This window comes from Bos javanicus, chromosome 7, assembly GCF_032452875.1.
Source record: "Bos javanicus breed banteng chromosome 7, ARS-OSU_banteng_1.0, whole genome shotgun sequence".
NCBI classification, from domain to species: Eukaryota; Metazoa; Chordata; class Mammalia; order Artiodactyla; family Bovidae; genus Bos; species Bos javanicus.
Genome location: NC_083874.1, coordinates 89,787,622 through 89,808,139, shown reverse-complemented (window position 1 = coordinate 89,808,139; position 20,518 = coordinate 89,787,622). Strand labels below are relative to the sequence as shown.

The 20,518-nt window shown below is 38.5% G+C and overlaps 1 protein-coding gene across 1 annotated transcript in view; it reads right to left on the bottom strand.

The window, feature by feature from the left end:
• ADGRV1 (adhesion G protein-coupled receptor V1) overlaps positions 1 to 20,518 on the bottom strand; it is a 542,954-nt gene that overhangs the window by 426,439 nt on the left and 95,997 nt on the right. The window contains exons 25-31 of the mRNA XM_061424381.1: positions 17,682 to 17,811; positions 14,661 to 14,741; positions 13,117 to 13,256; positions 10,724 to 11,333; positions 6,645 to 6,860; positions 2,029 to 2,244; positions 1,094 to 1,338 (exon numbers count right to left, since the gene is read on the bottom strand). Coding sequence (XP_061280365.1) covers positions 1,094 to 1,338; positions 2,029 to 2,244; positions 6,645 to 6,860; positions 10,724 to 11,333; positions 13,117 to 13,256; positions 14,661 to 14,741; positions 17,682 to 17,811 — 1,638 coding nt within the window. The remainder of the gene's footprint in view (positions 1 to 1,093; positions 1,339 to 2,028; positions 2,245 to 6,644; positions 6,861 to 10,723; positions 11,334 to 13,116; positions 13,257 to 14,660; positions 14,742 to 17,681; positions 17,812 to 20,518) is intronic.

Here is a 20,518-nt window from a genome sequence, read left to right as displayed (position 1 = left end):
TCCTCCACTACATTTACAAACCCAACATGTAACAGAACAATCCTTCACCAACTTTAACACTAGAGCATGACTGCATGTAAGAAATACAGGCTGTTTAAGTTCCTTAATATTCTGTTATACAACCGTGTGAATCAATTTTAAGATGCCTCTTTATGTTTACCACTTCAATAATATACTTGTAATCCCTATACACTTTTTTATGAAGGGAGAATATTGCATATGTGTTTTATGAATAGTTCATTTATTATGCTTTATTTCCCACATTCTCATAAGGGGAAATTCTCTGATAAAATTTGAAACAAAAATATATCATGATGTCACCTAAATTTAGAGGAAAGGAAAGAGAAATGTTTTATATGTATTAACTAATAACTAATATTTAAGAAGTGAGTAATGACACAATTAGCACTCAACTGAAATTTTATGGACCTCTCTTCTATAAAAATTTGACACTATTAAAGAATAAATGCTGTTAAATCTAATTTTATGAGCTCCAGGTTTTAATAATACTTGAATTTCATAAAATAAAATTATCTTCAGCCAATATGTCAGTGATGAATCAACTTCCCCACTGAGACGCTATCTTTATTTGCCACTGCACTTCTTTATCATGAAAAATAAATATCAGGCAAGTAAATCTCACATGGAATTTGTCACAGAGTAAATCCTAAAGAATAAATGAATGTGAAGAAAAATCAAAATCCACATATAATTAAGATTGATTGGCTCACACTCAAGCCAAGAGAGATTATGAATACAAACAAATTTTTATGTGAAACTATATAGCAAACTTTCTGCCAGATTATATATTTTTAATCACTTAACCAAAATGTAGAAAAATATAATTGTACAAAAAAAATCTTATACTAGTAAACTAGTATGTGAACAAGTATGAGACCTATTTCTAAAACATTCTTGTTTTTGTTTTCTATAAGGATCACTTTCCAAAGTGATCACTACCAAATTGTGAACATTCTCACAGAAATAATTTATCGGACACCTCTATAAATGTCACAACAACAGGCATCTGTTCTAATTACTATAAGACAAGATACGGTTTACAGTGTCATTCTAGACGAGCCATTCCTCTCACCTCTTCAATCTCCGGAACGTCGTCAGCCAGGACCTCTAACAACAAGGTTTGAATGGTTTCCCCAGGGGCAAAGGTCACATTACCTGAGACAACTCGCAGGTCGCCAGTAGCAAGCTGTCCATTAATAGTGGCAACCCACTGAACAGTAACATTGCCGAGTGTCCCAGAATTTCGAATTATTGGCAGGTTTACCTTCACTGAGTTAAACTCAGGTTCCTCTACAATAAGTTTAGTAATCTGAAAACCTAAAGGGCAAAGCAGAGATAATTTCAAATACAAAGTAAAACTAAGTCAACATAGAGCAAACCAACTGCCACCCTACAGCCAATAATTCCCCCCCACCCCTGAGCAATCTAAGAGGCTAAACTCCACAAAATCAGAGAAACATGCTATGATACAAATTGCTCAGGCCTGCCTGACAAATTTTCCAAATTATTTTTCATTACGATAGAACCAGAAATCATAAACTCAGATGCCCACAGAGGTCAGACATGTATCAGTCATGAGTGAAGTGGGTCCTATGACTTCTGGGGTGAATGGCATGGTACAAGCCTGGCGGCTGGTATTTTGCTTTGAAGACTGATGCTATGCAAAAAGGGGGGCTTGATGTCATCATACTTTTTTTTACTATAAAGAAAGCTCAGAAATTCAGATTTTTGTACAAATTTCTATAAATCAGTTCTTTTAACAATCGGTCTAAGATTCACAAAATACATCCAGGAGCCAGATTTGACCTAAAAGCCTAAAAGTGTATATGATCTCTAGGTTTATGCTAAGAGGTTGATTTCTAACCACAGGTGGTGAACATACATAGATGTCCTTATATATCAGTAATAGCAGGTTTAAAGGAAACAAGATTAAATCAGTTTTGAGGCTCTAAAAATAAATGTATGAATCTATACAAATAAGTAAGAGACTCGGACTAGTCTCATTACCGAATAATCCATAGGGATCATCAGAGGCCTCAATAATAATGATCGCCTCTGTTAACGCCCCGAGCTTCGCCCCTCCTGTTGTTTCATTCAGCAGCTGCACAAGAAAAGATTCTTCCAGCTCAGGGTAGATGTCATTAATGATATATATTGGCACAGCTTTACTGGTTTCCCCTTCTAGTAAGACCACGTCCGATGAAGCTATACTATAATCTTCACCTACAAAGACAAAAAGAAAAATGCTAAAACTTCTTCTAGGACATGATAATAAACTCCCTATATACTAGGGAAATACTATGGTGTATCACAATTTATGGGCATACTTCGCAAGCCGTTTCTGAGGACAGGGATTGCATTTATTTTAAACAGAAGATTTCATCCCTCTTGCAAGAATAAAATGGGTTTGATACAACACAATAAGGAAAAACCATCCTGGCTATTCAAGCTCATGCCTTCATTTTTAGAAATACATATCCATAGTGTTCTACGTGCCATATACACATATGGATGCCACAAATACACACAGACATATAGATATGGACAGGCACATAAACGTAAAGAATCATTCACTACCACGAGATGGCCCCTTATTTACAAAAATAAACAAATATGTAGGGTACGTTCAAAACGAACAAAACAAGAATTCTCATCTCACTGGGGAGACCAATTACACTGCTGCCCAGAGACGGGTATGTCAATATCATCAATCTTACAGCTGGAAAACAAAAATGTTTCTACAGAGTTGGATTAAAAGCTGCTAATGTATACCCCTCTATGGCACCCCACTCCAGTACTCTTGCCTGGAAAATCCCATGGATGGAGGAGCCTGGTGGGCTGCAGTCCATGGGGTCGCTAAGAGTCAGACACTACTGAGCGACTTCACTTTCACTTTTCACTTTCATGCCTTAGAGAAGGAAATGGCAACCCACTCCAGTGTTCTTGCCTGGAGAATCCCAGTGATGGGGGAGCCTGGTGGGCTGCCACCTATGGGGTCGCACAGAGTCGGACACGACTGAAGCGACTTAGCAGCATTCATGTATGACCTAAATCAAATTCCTTACGATTATACCATGGAAGTGACAAATAGATTCTAAGGGATTAGATCTGATAGACAGAGTGCCTAAAGAACTACGGACAGAGGTTCAACATATTATACAGGAGATGATGGCCAAATCCCAAAGAAAAAGAAATGCAAGAAGCCAAAGTGGTTGTCTGAGGAGGCTTTTCAAACAGCTGAGAAAAGAAAAGAAGTGAAAGGCAAGGGAGAAAGGAAAAGATACACCCAACTGAACGTAGAGTTCCAGAGAATAGCAAGGAGAGATAGGAAGATCATCTTTAAAAAAAAAAACTGCAAAGAAGTAGAGGAAAACAATAAAATGGGAAAGACTAGAGATCTCTTCAAGAAAACTGGAGAGGAGGGAGGAGGGAGGAGGGTTCAGGATGGGGAACACATGTATACCTGTGGCGGATTCATTTTGATAGATGGCAAAACCAATACAATATTGTAAAGTTAAAAAATAAAATAAAATAAAAAGAAATTAGATAAATAAAATAAAGCATTCATGAACTCTTAAAAAAAAAAAGAAAACTGGAGATATCAAGGGAACATTTCATGCAAGGGTGGACACAATAAAGGACTGAAACAGTAAGGACCGAACAGAACCAAATGAGATTAGGAAGAGGTGGCAATAATACAAAAAAGAACTATAGAAGAAAGGTCTTAATGACCTGGATAAGCAGGATGGTGTGGTCAATCACCTACAGCTGGATATCCTGGAGTGTGAAGTCAAGAGGGCCTTAGTAAGAATCACTATGAACAAAGCTAGTGGATGTGACAGAATTCCAGCTGAGCTATTTCAAATCCTAAAAGATGATGCTGTGAAAGTGCTATACTGAATATGGAAGCAAATTTAGAAAACAGCAGTGGTCACAGGAATGGAAAAGATCTAGTTTTCATTCCAAATCAAAAAAGAGCAAAGCAAAAGAATGTTCAGACTACCATACAACTGCCCTCATTTCACATGCTAGCAAGGTAACGCTCAAAATCCTTCAAACCAGGCTTTAGCAGTTCATGAACCAAGAATTTCCAGATGTAAAAGCTAAGTTCAAACAGGCAGAGGAAATAGAGATCAAATTGCCAACATCCGTTGGATCACAGAAAAAGCAAGGGAAGTCCAGAAAAACATCTACTTCAGCTTCATTGACTGTGCTAAAGCCATTGACTGTGTGGATCACAACAAACTGTGGAAAATTCTTTAAGAGATGGGAATACCAGACCACCTTACCTGCTTCCTGAGAAATCTCTATGTGGGTCAAGAAGCAACAGTTAGAACAGAACAGGAACAATGGACTGGTTCAAAATTGGGAAAGGAGTATGACAAGGCTGCATGTTGTCATACTTCTTATTTAAATTCTAAGCAGAGTGCCATTAATTCATGCAAAATGCCAGGCTGGATGAATCACAACCTGGAATCAAGACTGCCAGGAGAAATAACAATTAACCTCAGAAATGCAGATGATACCACTTTAATGGCAGAAAGTGAAGAGGAACTAAAGAGTCTCTTGATGAGGGTGAAAGAAGACAATGAAAAAGCTGGCTTAAAATTCAACACTCAAAAAACTAACATCATGGTATCCAGTTCTATCACTTCATGGCAAATAGATGGGCAAACAATGGAAACAGTGACAGACTTTATTTTCTTGGGCTCCAAAATCATTGCAGATGGTGACTGCAGCCATGAAATTAAAAGACACTTGCTCCTTGGAAGAAAAGGTATGACAACCCTAGACAGCGTATTAAAAACTAGAGACATCACTTTGCCAACCAAAGTCCATAAAGTCAAAGCTATGGTTTTTCCAGTAGTCATGTATAGATGTGAGATTTGGACCATAAAGAAGGATGAGCACCAAAGAATTGATGCTTTTGAACTGTGGTGTTGGAGAAGACTCTTGAGAGTTCCTAGGACAGCAAGGTGATCAAACCAGTCAATCCTAAAGGAAATCAGTCCTGAACATTCACTGGATGGACGACGCTGAAGCTGAAGCTCCAATATTTTGGCCACCTGATGTGAAGAGTTGACTCACTAAAAAGGACCCTGATGCTGGAGAAGATTAAGGGCAAGAGGAGAAGGCGATGACAGAGGATGAGATGGTTGGATGGCATCAGTGACTCAATGGATATGAATTTGAGCAAACTCCTGGAGATAATAAGGGACAGGGAACCTGGCGTGCTTCAGTCCATGGGGTCACAAAGGGTCAGGCAGGACTTAGCAACTGACCATCAACACCACCAGGAAACAGTGGAGGACAGAGGAGCCTGGCGTGCTACAGTTCGTGGGGGTCACAGAGGTCGGACATGACTGAACAACGACGACAAAAGCGTATCACTCGGGGTGGCTTTGTCTCTGGTCAAACAGCAAATGAGGAAAAGAGAGAGGTAGAGGTGCAGGTTCAGTCCCTGGGGTCAGGAAGATCCCCTAGAGGAGCATGGCAGCCCACTCCAGTATTCTTGCCTGGAGAATCCCAGGGACAGACGGGAGTCTGGCGGGCTACAGTCCGTCAGGGTCGCAAAGAGTCGGACATGACTGAAGTGACTTAGCACGCACGAGATTATGGACTTTAGAGGCTAATTTCCCAGAACACGGATCAATCCTCACGATCTGTCAAAGTGTAAAGCCCTCTGTATATAGGCATTCCTCTGGGCTACACTTCTCCCATACACATACACACTCATTCACACACACACTCATACATACACACTCACGTCATTCACACACACAGCAGGGACTAGGTAAGCCTGCTTTATTTTCTTTTCAAGCAAGCATCACATCCAAATGATTTATTTCAAAACATCAATTGGGTTATCCTATCCATTCACACTCATGACCTTTGCTGCTGCTGCTGCTAAGTCACTCACTCATGTCCGACTCTTCACGACCCCATGGACTGCAGCCTACCAGACTCCTCCGTCCATGGGATTTTCCAGGCAAGAGTACTGGAGTGGGGTACCATTGCCTTCTCCACATGACCTTTGAGTGCACACTAAAAAGGTTCTAACTGAATAGCTCTCAGGCAAAACTCCCTAAGAGGCCATAACTGAACTACGAGAAAGAAGACTGTCTCCTAATGTTTGCATTTGGCAATAAAATCCTTCTGCTTATACATTAAAATAGTTAATGCTAGTAACTGTCTCTACCATGTTCTTCATAAACAAACAATAGAATAAATGAGTTGAGAGACATATCTGTTGGCAATACTGCAATTATACAGCTGCACGTTTTATCCTGCATTCCTCATTATTATTTACACATGAATCCCTTCCAAAAACCTTAAAAGTACTCAGGGAGAAAGCCTAACAATGCTTTCTTTGGTTTACTTTTCATTGGTTTGTGCATATGAACCTTTTAAATCCATATACAATTTGCCAACAGCTTTTACAAATTTTGCAAAATCAGTGTCACAAATACATAAATAAAAAGTCTAGATTTGTGCCTTAAAAAGATGCAAGGGTATTACTGCTTTCTGGTTGATTTTTCTCACTACATCTTTGACTGGTTTTGTTAATCAAGGATACAACTTCCCTCAAAACAATTCACTGCTCCTTAGATGTCTTTTCTCACCAGCTACTGCAGTTATTGGCACGGCTTTAAACTTCACAGAAACATCTGCAAATGTTCCTCCTGTTCTTGTCACATTGATAATGGGTCCAACATGATTTTCTGCTACTCGAACAACTGGTGCTGAGAGCTGAAGAGTTCCGAAGGCATCATCATTGGCAATGATAATTAATTCAGCAATAGCTTCTACCTTAGGCCCCAGGCGTGGAGAGTTTGGAACTGAAAGACAGAAGAAAAACTAATATATCAAAATTCTAACAACTCGTCAAAAGTCATCAAGAGGCCTCAGCCAATTTATAGAATGGACAAACAAGAGAGTCCTACTGTATAACAGAGAGAACTATGATTAACATCCTGTGATAAACCATAATGGAAAAGAATATGAAAAAGGATGTATGTGTGGGGTGTGTGTGTGTATCATTTTGCTATACAGCAGTAATGCACAGAACACTGCAAATCCACTAAACTTCAATAAAAAAGTTTTTAAAGAAGCCGCAGCAAGATCCATGAACCAAATGGGTTATCATTTTGTGTTTTCTACTACTTATAGCAAAGATATTTATCGATTACTATGTACCAGCATGAATTTTAGATGTTGGGGATACAAAAATAAACAGGAAGTTCCTACTTCTCTGTAACTTCTAGGGTGATTTTTATTATAGCAAAGGAATAATTACCCCACAAGGATTATTTTAATAGGTATTAGAAATTTCTCAAAAGAAAACATGATTAGAAGATAATTAATCATCACTTCACATAATATTATAACAGGTAATGATGAAACTTACAGAATTATGCTCTTCCAATTAGTTACCAGCGTGCTATAAATTTTTTTAAAGCCACTATAGTTACAAAATTGAGCAGGAAAGTCATTTAGTTCCTTGTCCTCGAAGAGGAGCTGAATATCATCACACTCCAATTCAATTACTGCCTCTCTCCGTGCTTAACTGTCCTTCCCCACAAACCTATTCCCCCTGCACCATCTCAATTAACAGTCATGCCAAAGCTGGTATAGAAAGAGTGTCCTTACTTACGCTTTTACTTCCATACTTCTAAGCCTATCTTTAAGACTCTCGTCTTACTTGCCACTGATTTTAGGGAGCACAAAACTTATTTTGAAGGCATTTAAGACCCTCCACAAACTCTCCCTGACTTACCTTCTAGATTCAATTCTGACTTAGCACCCTCGCCAAAACAATTTTTATGAACTTCGACACAAATGAAGCATCAGCAAGCTCATATTACAAGTAAACAATTTTGAGTTCATATTTAGAACATTTCCAACTATGGTGGTATTTGAAAGCATGTGACAATGAATAAAATTGGGTATTTTCAGACAATCTAAAACAAGTAATGACACCATTTAATTTCAATGATAAACAGTTCCAGATCACACTAAATTATATAGTTAAAATCACAAACTGTAAATCTATATAATTAAATTCAACTACATTGGGTGGAGAAGGAAATGGCAACCCACTCCAGTGTTCTTGCCTGGAGAATCCCATGGACGGAGAAGCCTGGTAGGCTGCAGTCCATGGGGTCGCACAGAGTCGGACACGACTGAAGCGACTTGGCAGCAGCACATTGGGGGAAAATAGCAGTAACCCAGGGTTGCAGCAGCAGATGACATTTTACGCGTGTGCACTCCTTGACAGGCACTGTTCCAAGCACTTTCCTTGCATCCAGTAATTTAATTCCCATACCATCTCTGTGTGGTGGGTAACACTGTCCAGGTCTCACAGATAAGGAATCAGAGGTGCAAAGCGGATGAGGTAGTCAGCTAAGGCATTAGACTAGAACCTGCTGGACACATTTTAGAGACATCATGTAAGGGTCTGTCCAAGCTCCAGCTCCCTATCTGCAATTCCTCAGCAAACCAGGTAGATACCCTTCCTGCACTGACTGTTCGTCCTGCCCTCTGCCAGTCGTCACCACTCCTCTCACACTGTCTCCTGAAAGTGCGTGATTCTACCTATTAAAATTGAGACCATATCACATAGGTTTGCACTAAATTATTCTTTTTCTTCATTTTAAATGACATTTACTGTTTCCTTTCTAGTGCACTTAATTGTTCTTTAACTGTTTCACTTCATAGCTTATGCTGAGTCTGAATTTCCCCAAGTATGCTGCACGGTTCCAGGAACATATCCAGCATAAACAAAGACACGTTGACTGTTTCTCCCAACCCATAGCACAGTGATATCCTGCATATACCACTTAATTAATAATTGTTCACATTTATTTAATGCTTACCATATGCCAGACCCTATATTCATTTTCACATGTATTATCATATTTAATCTCCATAATAAGTCTGTACTATAGATAAGGAAACTTGGGCTTTAAAAGTTTATGGGCAACAATTTATTATGATACACTTGGACCTAAGTTATCTGACACCAGCATCCACAGCTCCTACCTAGCCACTGCTACATGCGATCCTTCTTCCCGGTTTTACTTCTAGCTCACTTAATAAATTCCAGTTCCTTGAAAAGTGGGCTATACCATATAATTCTTGTAGTCAGTGGCTCAGTCGTGTCCAACTCTCTGTGACCCCAGAGACTGTAGCCCACCAGGATCCTCTGTCTATGGAATTTTTCAGGCAAGAATACTGGAGTGGGTTGCCATTTCCTCCTCCAGGGGATCTTCCTGACCCAGGGATTCACCTGGCATCTCCTAGGTCTCCTGCATTGGCAGGTGGATTCTTTACCACTGCACCACCTAGAAAGCCCTTTTATAATTCTTACTAAGACTACTTCCTGGGTTTTATTTCAATGTATTGCTATGGTAACTGATGCTAAATCACGCAAAGAAAACAAGGGATAGGTTACTGTGAAAGAATTTTAACTCTGACTGTAATCTAAAAATTTAATGATAGCAGTTATCCTTAAAAAGTAAATTTCCTTTTACAGTCCTGGACTACAATTACAATGTGGGCAAGAACGGTGCCCACTACACAACGTATCAGTAAGGTGACAAAATATACTTGTAAGAAACCTTAATCTCAGGATGGGGAACACATGTATACCTGTGGCGGATTCATTTTGATATTTGGCAAAACTAATACAATTTTGTAAAGTTTAAAAAAAAAAAAAGAAACCTTAATCTATATGGTAGAACACAGTCAACATGCAGATCTTAACTCTTTCGACTATTTAATTCCAATTTTCTTAAGATAGTTTTATTATATTTTAAAAGATGTCTACTTAATATCATATTTACTAATGTTATCCTAAAACTGACATTACATTGATATTAAATTAAAATCACCAATCTTCCTTCCTTTTCTTACTGCCTTATTCCAGGAAATCTAGATTCTTCTCTTTATATAAAAACCCCTATCTAAAGTCATAGGTCTTCAGAGAGAGATGTGACTAACGAACAAGCTACAGTGAGCCCCCAGCTCAGGTCGGCTCTGTGATAGCAGCCCCCGCTCCCTCCAAAGCTACTGAGCCATGACCCCAGGGGGAGAGGCTGTTCTGTCCAAATAGAAGCTGCAGAACCAGATCCTCTGCCCAACACAGCTCATCACTCACTCCTCATTCCTCATTCTTATCCTCAACCAGGGCCTTCATCTCAACTCTCAGGATGACCCCCAAATTTCCAGGTCTTCTCACTACTACACAGCCCTTTCCCCCTTCCCTCATGCAGTTGCCAGATCCACCATCTCTTTGTATTGCTTCCCACCGATACAAAGAGACTCTGTTGGTTAAGGAACCATCTAGGGTGGATCAAGGTGAAAGAGACTCAGGATCTTGCTACAAGGACTGTCCTTGGAACCCCAGATTGATTTCAGAAGGTTTCAGAAGCTACAATATCTAGTACAAATAGTATAAGAGATCAGTCATACCAGATTCCATAAGCATTTCTAAAAATTTCATCTGGGACTGTAACAGTTTTAAAACACGACAGCACATTTTCACATGTCCTACTTCCATTTACCTTATAAACCCTTGTAAGAGGATGCTAGTAAAGTCAGAGCTTACTATTTTTACAGAATTTTTTACTATACCAAATTCTTAATTTGTTTCAGAATTCTTACCTCTAATAATAAAAACAACACACTAATGGCTACTTACTTGGGCGATTCTGCACTTTCTCTGTTAAAGTAGAGTTGAGCAGTTCAACAAACAAAGACTCGGACCTTTCTGGCTCATCATCATCCAAGACTGAAACAGTTATTGTTGCCTCGCTCTGATTGGCTCTAAAAACAGCAAATCCAGAAGCTGGTAAATAGTCTTTCCCTTGAGTTGCTCTGGCTAAATTAGGTGGAAAATGAGGCAGTTTTTCCATATCGTCCAGTGTTGCGTATGTGACTTTAACTTTTCCCAAGAGGCCTTTTAACCTTATTATTGACAACGTGATGTTCTGGGTTGCTTCCTCCACTTTAATAGGTCTATTTTTCTCAGAAAAGATGAAGACCCCGTAAGGATCATCGCTAGCCAAAACTATTAGTGTGGCATTAGTATGAACGCCTAGAGAGCCACTGGAGACGCTGAGGATGGTCACAGAGAATGCTTTATCCAGTTCTGGATCTTCATCAGGCAATATTTCCACTGTGATGTTGGCACTCTTCTGTCCAATCTCAAATGTGACATTGCCAGAGGTGAAGGCCAGATCGCCATCAGGGTCAGAGTCTATGCTCCAGAGCAAAGTCACTCGAGACAGAGCCCCATGACTTCTCATAATCTTTAAAATATTTAATATTAAAATATGTTAAAACAGGCATTAAATCCACCAACTTAGAGGTTTGGATATACAAAACAACAGGGTAGTAATTTGTAATTTTATTTTATATAAGCTGTTCTGAAGAATATAAGATTCTTGAAGGCAATGCACTACCCATCTTTGAAGACCCTCAGGGAGTCCCACTTAAAACGACTATTGTATGAAATGACAGATTGAAGGAACATGCTTATATTCTAACTAAAGCACAGCTGTTTCATTTCTGCAACTACAACATATATCAGTAATAAAGCAAATGCAATTAACAGTGTATTATATTGTACATTCATGAAAATGTTTACATTTCCTGCAAAGACAGTATAAACTTTATTGTAAGGAATAGATGACAGATAATTTTTCTGAAAAGTTAGCCATAATATTCATTTTTTAAAACAGATTATATTTAATTTCAATGTACTATGGAAAACAAAAATTCACCAAAAAATATACTCAACCCAAGGGTATATATTTACATTTTTAAGAAGCAAGAAATGCTTTTGTCAGTAGTATGTTAAAAAGAATGAAAAATCTTTTTAAAAAAAATCACTTCAAGTTACTGTAGTGTTAGTCGCTCAGTCTTATCCGACTCTTTGCAATCGCATGGACTGTAGCCCACCAGGCTCCTCTGTCCATGGAATTCCCCAAGCAAGTATACTGGAGTGGGTTGCCATTTCCTTCTCCAGGAGATCTTCCCAACCCAGGGATCAAACCCGGGTCTCCTGCATTGCAGGCAGATTCTGTACTGTCTGAGCCACCAGGAAAGCCAGACTTCAAGTTAAGTCCCAACTAAAAGTAATTTTTATACTTAAAATAAGAATGCTGATTCAGAGACAGGAATTTGTATTAAAAAATTTATTTATAAACTTGATGCTTTCCCTGAATCCTTTTTCTTTTCTTTCTTGAGTAATTAGTTATCCTTTCTAAAGCTGTTTAATTTATTCTACAACAGTTTACTGCAGATCTGCCATAAGAATACAGAACAGATATATTTTGAATCTGAGGACAATGAGCAAGCTTCTGGCTCCTCTAAATTATCTAACAATAGAAGCCTTAATTCCTACTGGATGAATGTAGAGTAGAAACACATACACACAGAGACCACATGGAGATGGTATTATTATTGCTATTCACAAATGTTTTGCATTTTCTTTCCTTTTGGGAAAGATACAAGCCAGGATTACATTTCTCTACCCAATTACTTTCGTGTTGTCATGCGACATGCTTTGACCAAAGAAGTTAAATGGAAATGCTGTGAATGACCTCCAGAAAGAAGCTGAAAAGCCAGTGTGCAGTTTCCCCCAACCCACGTCTCCCCAGTCAGTGGAGACAGAAGTATCTATTGAGTTACAGCCTTTGCAACCCTCAGTCCTAAGTGATTGATGACAGCCAACTTCAGATGGGACATAAAACATGAGTGAAAAACAGATCTTTGTTGTAGTAAGTCAATTAGAATTTGGAGATGTTTGTTGCCACAGCCCATCTGAATTAAGATAGAAAACTATATTTTTATATTAATAGATATTTCTTAAAGAGTCGGGAATCCTCAGAATCACAATGCCTGCAAAATGAAATACAAAGACAAAGGACAAATCACTGTTTAATTATCAATTTGAATTGTCTGTGCCACTAGATTGTCCCCTCCACTTACATAGAAAAAATTAACAAAGTATACCTTAATAATACAATAAAACAGTGTTTTTTAAAAAAAACAGAAAAGGTCTAGGACTGGAGGAAAGAATGTACTCACATTGAACATAACAGTGCTGTATCCATCTTCTGGTTCTGTTCCGCTGACAACGAGCGACTCAGGGCTAAACTCAAATACACCATGAGCATGGTCAGAGGCTGCAACTGTCACTAGAATTTGGGAAGCCACTCCTAGACCGGCTGCATGAATAAGTTCCAACAAACAGAAGAAAATGTTAATCAGTAATTTACAAACCAAAGGGAAAAGCAAGGAACAACCTTTTGAAAAGAGTTGTACCATTCACTGAGTATGTTCCAATTTGCTTCCGAAAGAAAGGCAGACACAAATGGCTGCCACAATAGTCGTGCTTTTCTGACCTTCCTCTGTTTGGGCTCTAACGTGACATACAAGTGCTGTATAAGCACTTGAAGACGAACAAGGAAAACTTGTTTTTCTTTTTCTTCTCTATGAAAGAGAACATTCTTCCACACAGAGCATAGGAGGAAAGTCTCTCACGACCTTTGCTGACCTTGGAAGAACATGAGCCAAAATGACTCCTACCTTTATAAAACAGTAGTTTTTCTATGATTTTCACCAACCTGACCGCACAGATTCTTGGCTTCCAAATGTGCAGTAATTCTACTCCTATTTTCATCATATTACGATATAATAGATCTATCTTTCCTGGTCTCAAAGTCCAGTCCTATAACTAAAAAAATGCCAAAATCTAAACAAAGAAGTACTTTTGTCCTAGGAAGTATGTTCAGCTTTTATGTTGAACATTAAATATGTGGACAAGACAATAAGGAATCCCAAAATTAGAACAGTAATTAAATACAGAAGTTACAGGAGACATTGGCAGAAGTCAGGAATGAGAGGGGTGGTAACAACTTCTGAAACTAAAATGTAAAACCTGACACTGTGAAAAAGGAATGTTTTGCGCATTCTTCAAAAGGAATCTTTTTGAGGGTTAGAAAGAGTCCCTCCTAAAGAAAAACAAATAGTCTATGTATTGTCTCTTTATATGAAAAAATATTTGAGGTGAAAAAGCTGAACCATATTTATATACACATCTAATTCAAAAGGCATCCTCTTTTCAATATTTCCTTCAATAATTGGCAATTTATTCTCCCATTTGCTTAATTTCTCTTTCCCATGTGTTTGATTAAATGCAGCATAAAATGACTCACTTGCTGTCGTAAAGAAAATCAGTATGACACATTTTACGTGAAAATATAAATATTCTATTTATCTCTTTTTTAGGTATTCAAAGCTATGTAAAAGCTTTTCCAATAATCACTTTTGTACATGGTACCAAGCAAAATTTCTGTTATAATTAGAATCAGGAAACTGCATTAGGTTAACAAAGAAAGGAGGAGAGTCTGAGTTTCAGAGGCAGACAGGATTCGATTCTGACTTGATCACTTTCCAGCTGACTTACAACAGCATGGAATAAATAATACTTGATAAAGTTGTGCTGCCTAATGAGACAAACTATACAAAGGACCTGCATATAGCGGATATAGATAAATGGTTAGTACTGTTGTCTCTAAAAAGAGAAGTTAAAATGCAGGATAGTAAAGGGCCTTGGAATAGCTGCTTACCACGTCTGCGATTAGCTGGAAGGAAGACTTCCATGTCCCCATCACCACTACCACTGCCATCAACCCTAAAGAGTTCAGTCACTTCACAAGGAGAAACACAGAGTCACGACCCACACAACAGACATTGACACAATGAGAAAATTGAGAGTTCTTAAAACATATCCAGCAAAGAGGAAACTTCAGTAATCCTAGACATGCATTCTTTCAAATAAAACAGATTACGTGGTAATGGTATCACATTAGTCAAGCTACCAAGTTATAAAACTTTCATTCATAGCTTCAGGAAAATATTCCACATAGGCTGCAACTGGCATTTCCCATTTCTGCCAATTTAACTAGTTTTATTTTTAAATTTTCACTTTATAGCAGTGTAAATTGTTTTCATCATTTATATAAATATTTTTAAATACTTCTGTGTATATATCAGCCTATACTTACTCCTATAAACCTGTGACAGTCACCTTCCCACTCACAACACTATGTGTATTAGTCACTCAGTCATGTGTGACTTTTTGCAATCCTACGGAGTATAGCCCGCCAGGCTCCTCTGTCCATGGGATTCTCCAGGCAACAGTACTGGAGTGGGCAGCCATTCCCTTCTCCAGGGATCAAACCTGGGTCTCCTACGTTGCAGGAGGATTCTTTACCATCTGAGCCACCAGAAAAGCCCATTTACAACAACTAATTCAAAAACTGGGGAAATGCATCTAACATTTCCCTCTAGCCACACACTTAAGTTCTCACATTTTGGCACCTAGACAAGTGGTCTAGAAACCTCGGCTTCAGCCCTGGCTGTGACAGACACCACCTTCAGCTAGTCACGAAAGCCCTTGGCACCTCACTTTTCTCACCTATAAAAGGTGCCTGCTGCCTTTTATACAGAACTGCTTTAAAAACCAAATAAATGATACCGTAGAAAATGAGGGACCTTGGCAATATGTGAAGACTGGTTCTAACTTTACTTCCACTACATGTCAGAAGCGAACCGTTATTTTACCAAGTATTTGCAAACAAAGAAGGCAGGAAGGGCAGCGGTGGAAAAGGAATAAGAGGAGCAAGATGACATCCACACTATGTGCTTCTACCATATCCGTGATTGACACGTGAGGCTAAGGTCTGCCCTGCTCTTCCGGGCTTCTCCTCCCTGGGACTGGGACACACCAGACATGAGGACTGATGACACCCAAAACCTGAAACAGTCAACGGATTTCAGGGAATATCCAGTGCATGGCTCTGCTTTCGGATTAACCACAGGCTACAAGAAGAGGGGTGAAATTTAATCCCAATGTACCCTGACTAGCATAGAACACCTACTTGGGTGGCTGTCACATGTAGAATGGATCTTACAGGCAAAACAGTGGGGAATAAGGATTTCTCCTTTGATCCCCACAAAAGCCTAGTTCTACAAGCTATTTCATGTCTTAGGCAGTCCAGCTATGACTTGAGGAATGGAGGCCAGCATCTAGGTTCCACTACCTCCAATCCCCACTCAAGGAGGGCTGGGAGGATCAGATTCTCTGGCAACACTGCTGACTTAGGACAGTGCAAGACTGGTTTTCAAATGAGTTCAGTTCAGTTCAGTCACTCAGTCGTGTCCGCCTCTTTGCGACCCCATGAATAGCAGCACGCCAGGCCTCCCTGTCCATCACCGACTCCCAGAGTTCACTCAAACTCACGTCCATCGAGTCGGTGATACCATCCAGCCATCTCATCCTCTGTCATCCCTTCTCCTTCTGCCCCCAATCCCTCCCAGCATCAGAGTCTTTTCAAATGAGTACTCGTGCCCAATAATACACAACGATATATCTTCTAGAGATATAGAAGGAAGCTCCTCTATAAAATCACAAGTAAACACTATGATCACAAATAGAATTTCTAAAGAAAATCTAATGTTCCTTATCAATCAATATTACATAAGGCTCACTAACATTTTCTCTATTACCCAAGTAGTTTTCACTATAAGTAATACAAAGAACAACTTTTCAAATACTTTACAGTGGCTTCTGATTAACGAAGTCCTTTCATGAAAATAACGATCTGGAAATGGGAGGACTTGTCTCTTTGAGACAAGCAAAGCTGCTACTGTTACATGACACCAGCCCAGCAGGGTGTCCAGCTTACTTTTGCTGTTTTATGTAGTCCACCAAGCTGTGGTGCTATTTAATCATTTCCCTGACTTGTCCTCTCCTTTGATTTCACCTGGGCTTTGGGAGAATAGGGAAGGAAAACATGGGGAAATTCTGTCATACTTACCCCAAAGTCTCATTAATACTAAAAGACAATCTTAGTATTTCTGTCCTACCCAATTTCTCCCCCTTGGATGGCTTATTCAGTACTATGACTTTCTTCATCAAAGCATAAAAATAATAACAAGATAATAATACCAGCTTTTGTAAGGGAAGAGACTGATCTGATGAATACCAACTCTCAAATTCTTACACTTATAAAGATAATAAGGTACACATCTCATGTATTCTATAAACCCTCAGCAGCACCTGATAATCAAATACAGTGATACTTCTGCAAAGAAACATATACAGTTAATCTATCTGGGATAAATAAAGACTATAAGCAGCCTCTCTTCAATACAGAGGAGTTTTGCCACAAAATGGATTTTTCACTCCAAAAGTCTGTGATAAATCAGAGTTTTCAGCATATTAGAAATGAGAATATTGTTAACCTACTTTATTGATAATTACTTCATAACAGGTTTCCTAAAGGGATTAATTTTGACCTATTCTACAACTGGATATAGCTAAAGGAGCTACTGTGAAAACTGAAATAAGGAAGAAGGAGAGATGATTTTAGAGGCACCTACTATGAGTGATAACTATAATTTGGTGATTCAGTATAATTAAATTATTTCACTGCAAAAGCACATCTACGTTAGGAAAAGACCAAAGGATAATGAAAGAGGGAAAACCAGCACAATAGGTTAATTCAAAAGGAACTTATTTACTTAATCCACTATCTGGTGAATGGACAAGTAAACATTTGATATTTTTGAGTCACCATTCTTACCTCCTCCTTCCAAGTTTAACAACTCAACTTTAAAGGATTTCTCCAATTCAGGAATAGAATTATCAGTGATATTTACAGAAATGTACTTAAATCTTTCTCCTGGTTGAAATTCTAAGGTACCAGCAACACTCTGAAATATAAATAAAAGGTTTGTTCATTAGATTATAATTATTTTGTGTATGAATGTATAAGATGAGAATGTTTACTATGTCCCAGATTGTTATAAATACTGAAACAGATGAAGATAAATATAAAATTGAAAACATTTAAGTGGCTATGAACAGTGATTAATATAAATTCTAAATAAATACTCTCAAACTAAATAAAGTAGATGGATTTTTATTTCTCTTACTTGCCTATTCATCAAAAAACTATTAAGGCAAATAAGAAATCTGTACAGGTAACATCTACAAATTCCTAAAAAATTAATTCAATGAGATATATGAAAATCCTTTGATTAAGTATACTGAGAACTATTAAGTTTACATCACTGAATAATTTAAATACTAGGGTATAATAATAATAATGGCATTTTCATTCCAAAAATTTCCCCTAGCAATAATAAATATTGATCCACTGGGCATTAATTGTTCTTTGATTATACTCTCAAATGAAATTCATAATATAGATTTCCCATCAAAAAAATTCATAACTAAGAGAAAAATAAAGAATTACTTGAAGTCTTAAGGTCCTTTTTTCTCCCATTACCTAATATAAGCATTTTCCCCACAAGTCATGAGAATACATTTTAAAGATGTTTAAATTTTTCTGTGGTTAGGTTTTGTGGACTGTTATACTTCATCCTGTGGAACAATTAATGATCCTAAAACTAAACTGAGGAACCCAAGTACCAATCCACTTAATCATTCATTTATTAATTTTTTTACAATACCTTCAAACACATAGCATGCACATGACATCATTTAGGATGCTTAGGACTCAAAAATAGTCAAGACATATCTCTATCTCCATGAAAATATTCCAGAAAGAATGTTAAGCACAGGATAGAAAACAGTGGCTATAAAAGACATACCGTCGGCTCAAGGGAAAAAAAGGACCTTTGCCTAGCGTCCAGTTATCAGAGGAGTAACTCTACAAGTTTTAACAACAGAAATAACATCTGACTGTCTTAGGAAACCATATTATTTAACCCTAGCAATATCTTACACAATTGGCCACTCCCTCACTTTCTGGTATTCCATGATATCACACTTTCTGTTTTTCCTACCTTTTTGGCTCATTCTTGTGTTCTTTGCAATTTTAACCTTCTCCTAGGACCTGAAAAAGCTATTCTTCATCAGATTCTCTTGTCAGATATCTCTAGACAAGGTTATACCATATTCTAAGCTTGTTGGGGATAGGAGGAAAAGGGGATGACAGAGGATGAGATGGCTGGATGGCATCACCAACTCGATGGACTTGAGTTTGAGTGAACTCTGGGAGTTGGTGATGGACAGGGAGGCCTGGCGTGCTGTGATGCATGGGGTCGCAAAGAGTCGGACACGACTGAGCGACTGAATTGAACTGAATGTCATGTATACATTTCCAACTCCCAAAGTTCTACTGGCAGACCTTATTTTATTCCACTTCACTTTATTATACTTTGCAGACACTGTTTTTGTTTTGTTTTTTTTTTTAACAAATTAACAGTGTGTGGCAACCCTGCACAGAACAAGTTTATTTGGTACCATTTTTCCAACAGTGTTTGCTCACTTCATGTCTCTGTGTCACATTCTGGTAATTTTTGCCATAGTTCAAATTTTGTCATAATTGTTATATTTGCTACTGTGATCTGTGACCTTTGATGTTACTATTATAATTGTTTGGAGGCATAGGGAAAGACACTCATAGAAAATAGGTAATTTAATACATGTCACATGTGCTCTGACTGCTCCATTGACCAGCCATACCCCCATCTTGCTCCCTCTCCTGGGGCCTCCTATTTCCTCAGACACAACAATATTGAAACTAGGCTAATAAGTAACCCTACAATGACTTCTAAGTGTTCAAGTGACAGAAAGAGTCACATGTCTCTCACTTCAACATTCAGAAAACGAAGATCATGGCATCCTGTCCCATCACTTCATGAGAAATAGATGGGGAAACAGTGGAAACAGTGTCAGACTTTATTTTTCTGGGCTCCAAAATCACTACAGATGGTGACTGTAGCCATGAAATTAAAAGACGCTTACTCCTTGGAAGGAAAATTATGACCAATCTAGATAGCATATTCAAAAGCAGAGACATTACTTTGCCAACAAAGGTTCGTCTAATCAAGGCTATGGTTTTTCTTGTGGTCATGTATGGATGTGAAAGTTGGACTATGAAAAAGGCTGAGCGCCAAAGAATTGATGCTTTTGAACTGTGGTGTTGGAGAAGACTCTTGAGAGTCCCTTGGACTGCAAGGAGATCCAACCAGTCCATTGTGAAGGAGATCAGCCCTGGGATTTCTTTGGAAGGAATGATGCTAAAGCTGAAACTCCAGTACTTTGGCCACCTCATGCGAAGAGTTGACTCATTGGAAAAGACTCTGATGCTGGGAGGGATTGGGGGCAGGAGGAGAAGGGGACGACAGAGGATGAGATGGCTGGATGGCATCGCTGACTTGATGGATGTGAGTCTCAGTGAACTCCAGGAGTTGGTGATGGACAGGGAGGCCTGGTGTGCTGCAATTCATGGGGTCGCAAAGAGTCGGACACGACTGAGCGACTGATCTGATCTGATCTGATCTGAGAGATGATTATTAAACTTAATGAGAAAGGCATGTCAAAAGCTGAGATAGGCCAAAACCCATACCCCTTAAGCCAGATAGTTAGCTAAGTTTTAAATGCAAAGGA